At 52.3% G+C, this 1855-nt stretch overlaps 1 protein-coding gene across 1 annotated transcript; it reads right to left on the minus strand.

Moving 5' to 3' along the window:
- Positions 1–355: 355 nt before the first annotated feature.
- On the minus strand, positions 356–1482 carry Mt4 (metallothionein 4). Its single transcript, XM_052727899.1, has 3 exons — positions 1376–1482; positions 1154–1219; positions 356–612 (listed from the first exon to the last, which is right to left on the minus strand). Exons 1-3 carry the CDS (start codon positions 1422–1424, stop codon positions 521–523), a joined length of 207 nt encoding a protein of 68 aa, XP_052583859.1. The 5' UTR covers positions 1425–1482; the 3' UTR covers positions 356–520.
- Between the last annotated feature and the right edge of the window lie 373 nt (positions 1483–1855).

A 1855-nucleotide genomic window follows, 5' to 3' on the forward strand; every position in this document is an offset into this window, starting at 1 on the left:
GCCTACATGGTTTAGTGAGTGTGTTAGCTGTGAGCTGTTGGAGCTCAGCGCCACTGCAGACTTCTGGAAGACAGTGTAGAAATGCTGGCTATTTATCTACCGGCTTTGGGTCCTGCCTGGCGTTGGTTAGGAACTGTTCTCAGGGTCATGAGCTCTCCTGTACTCATGGCTGCCCTGTGTTTGTAACATGGGAGCCAGCCTCAGGTGCAGTGGCAGCACCTTGAAGAGAGCAGCAGCGAGCGGCCACCTGCAAATGGGGGTCCAGGGGGGGCAGCTCGAGGGTCTGCAACAGAGCCAGCCCTTCTTGGTCCTTCTGGGTTAGGGTGAGGGTTAAACAATGCTCCGAGCCACTGGATAGCCATGAAAGCTTTATTGCTCCAAGAACTTTACACGAACATCATGGGCACCACATTTGGGCATATATATATATAAAAGGCACAACTTATTATACAAAGTCAATCCTTTGACTCAGGCACCGGGCAGTCACTTCCAGGATCTCTCCTGGTGCCATGGGTGGGTTTCAGGGGCAGCAGCTGCACTTGTCTGAGCCCCCTTTGCAGATGCAGCCCCGGGCACACTTGGCACAGCCTGGGGGGCAGCAGGGACAGCAACCTGGAAAGGTTAGTAGATGGAGAGATGAGCCGTGGCTCTTCACTTCCCACTGCCTCTCCCATACCTTAGGAGGAGGAGGAGGAGGAGGAGGAGGAGGAGGAAATGAAGCACCTGCGGCAGGAAACCCTAGGGAAGGAGGCTGTGGGATTTGAGAGCCAGAAGGGACCTCAGGGGTCCACTAGGGTCCATCAGAGCCTCAGACAGGGGGTGAGCTTTTCAAAGGTCACAGCCATGATAGAGATATGATTAGAAGTCAGGGCTCATGACTCCAGGCCAAGGCTTTTTACTCTTCCTCACTGGACTGGACAGTACCTGTCTCTAGTCCCCTCCCTGCCCCAAACACCATGGATAGTCTTAGTGCTGCATGGCCTGCAGCCTGGGAGAGCTCTGCCCCAGGTGTCTCCTTGGGTATCATCTCAGATCCCTCCCAATGAGAAAAAGGTCCCCAGAATCCCTCCACTGCCCACGTGGAGAGGATAGGGACAGTGAAGGGTGAGGCTAGTCCACGCCCACCTGGCAGTGTCCTGGTGTCCATACTCACTTTTACGGCAGGTTTTACAGCTGCAGGTTGTACATTTGCAATTGTCTCCGCAGATGCAGATCCCTCCTAGGAGAGAGGGCAGAGACTGGTGAGCACGAGGCTACTGACCTTGGGGAGCGGTGGGACAAGAGGGTGGCCCCAGTGCCTGTGGATGGTCCAGTGGTTCTAGCGACAGGCCGTGGATGGGGACTGGGGTGGCAGCATCAGCTAAACCTGGCTTACTTGTGGAAATGCACATTCCTGAGCACAACAACCCTTGAATCAGGTCCATTTATAACTCTGTGTAGGGAAAGACCCAGGAGTTTAAAAACACGACACAGCTGGTACTGATGTCCAATCAGGCTTGAGAACTAACAAGCGAGGCCAACCCCAGCAAAGAGAAAGGCCAAGGTTCCTGTGACAACCACCAAGGGCTTTCATAGTCTCTTCTTGACAAGGCCAGTTGGAAACCCTGAATGGAAGGCAGAAAGGGGCACAGAGATGGGGGGAGGGAGACCATATCTTACTTTTATTTAATAAAAACGACTCATACTTATTTGTCTTTCTAAACTCATCCCATCCATCATGTTCAATTTCAGAACACAAGAATTTTCTTCACCTTTTGCAGGTTTTGGGGACAGACCTGTACTGTTAAGGACGAAGGATGCTTTCGAAATTTTAGATGCTATTTTTCAAGGCTGTGAAAGCACAGGATGGTTTTGA

This window comes from Peromyscus californicus, unplaced genomic scaffold, assembly GCF_007827085.1.
Source record: "Peromyscus californicus insignis strain IS unplaced genomic scaffold, ASM782708v3 Scaffold_8__1_contigs__length_139910024, whole genome shotgun sequence".
NCBI lineage: Eukaryota > Metazoa > Chordata > Mammalia > Rodentia > Cricetidae > Peromyscus > Peromyscus californicus.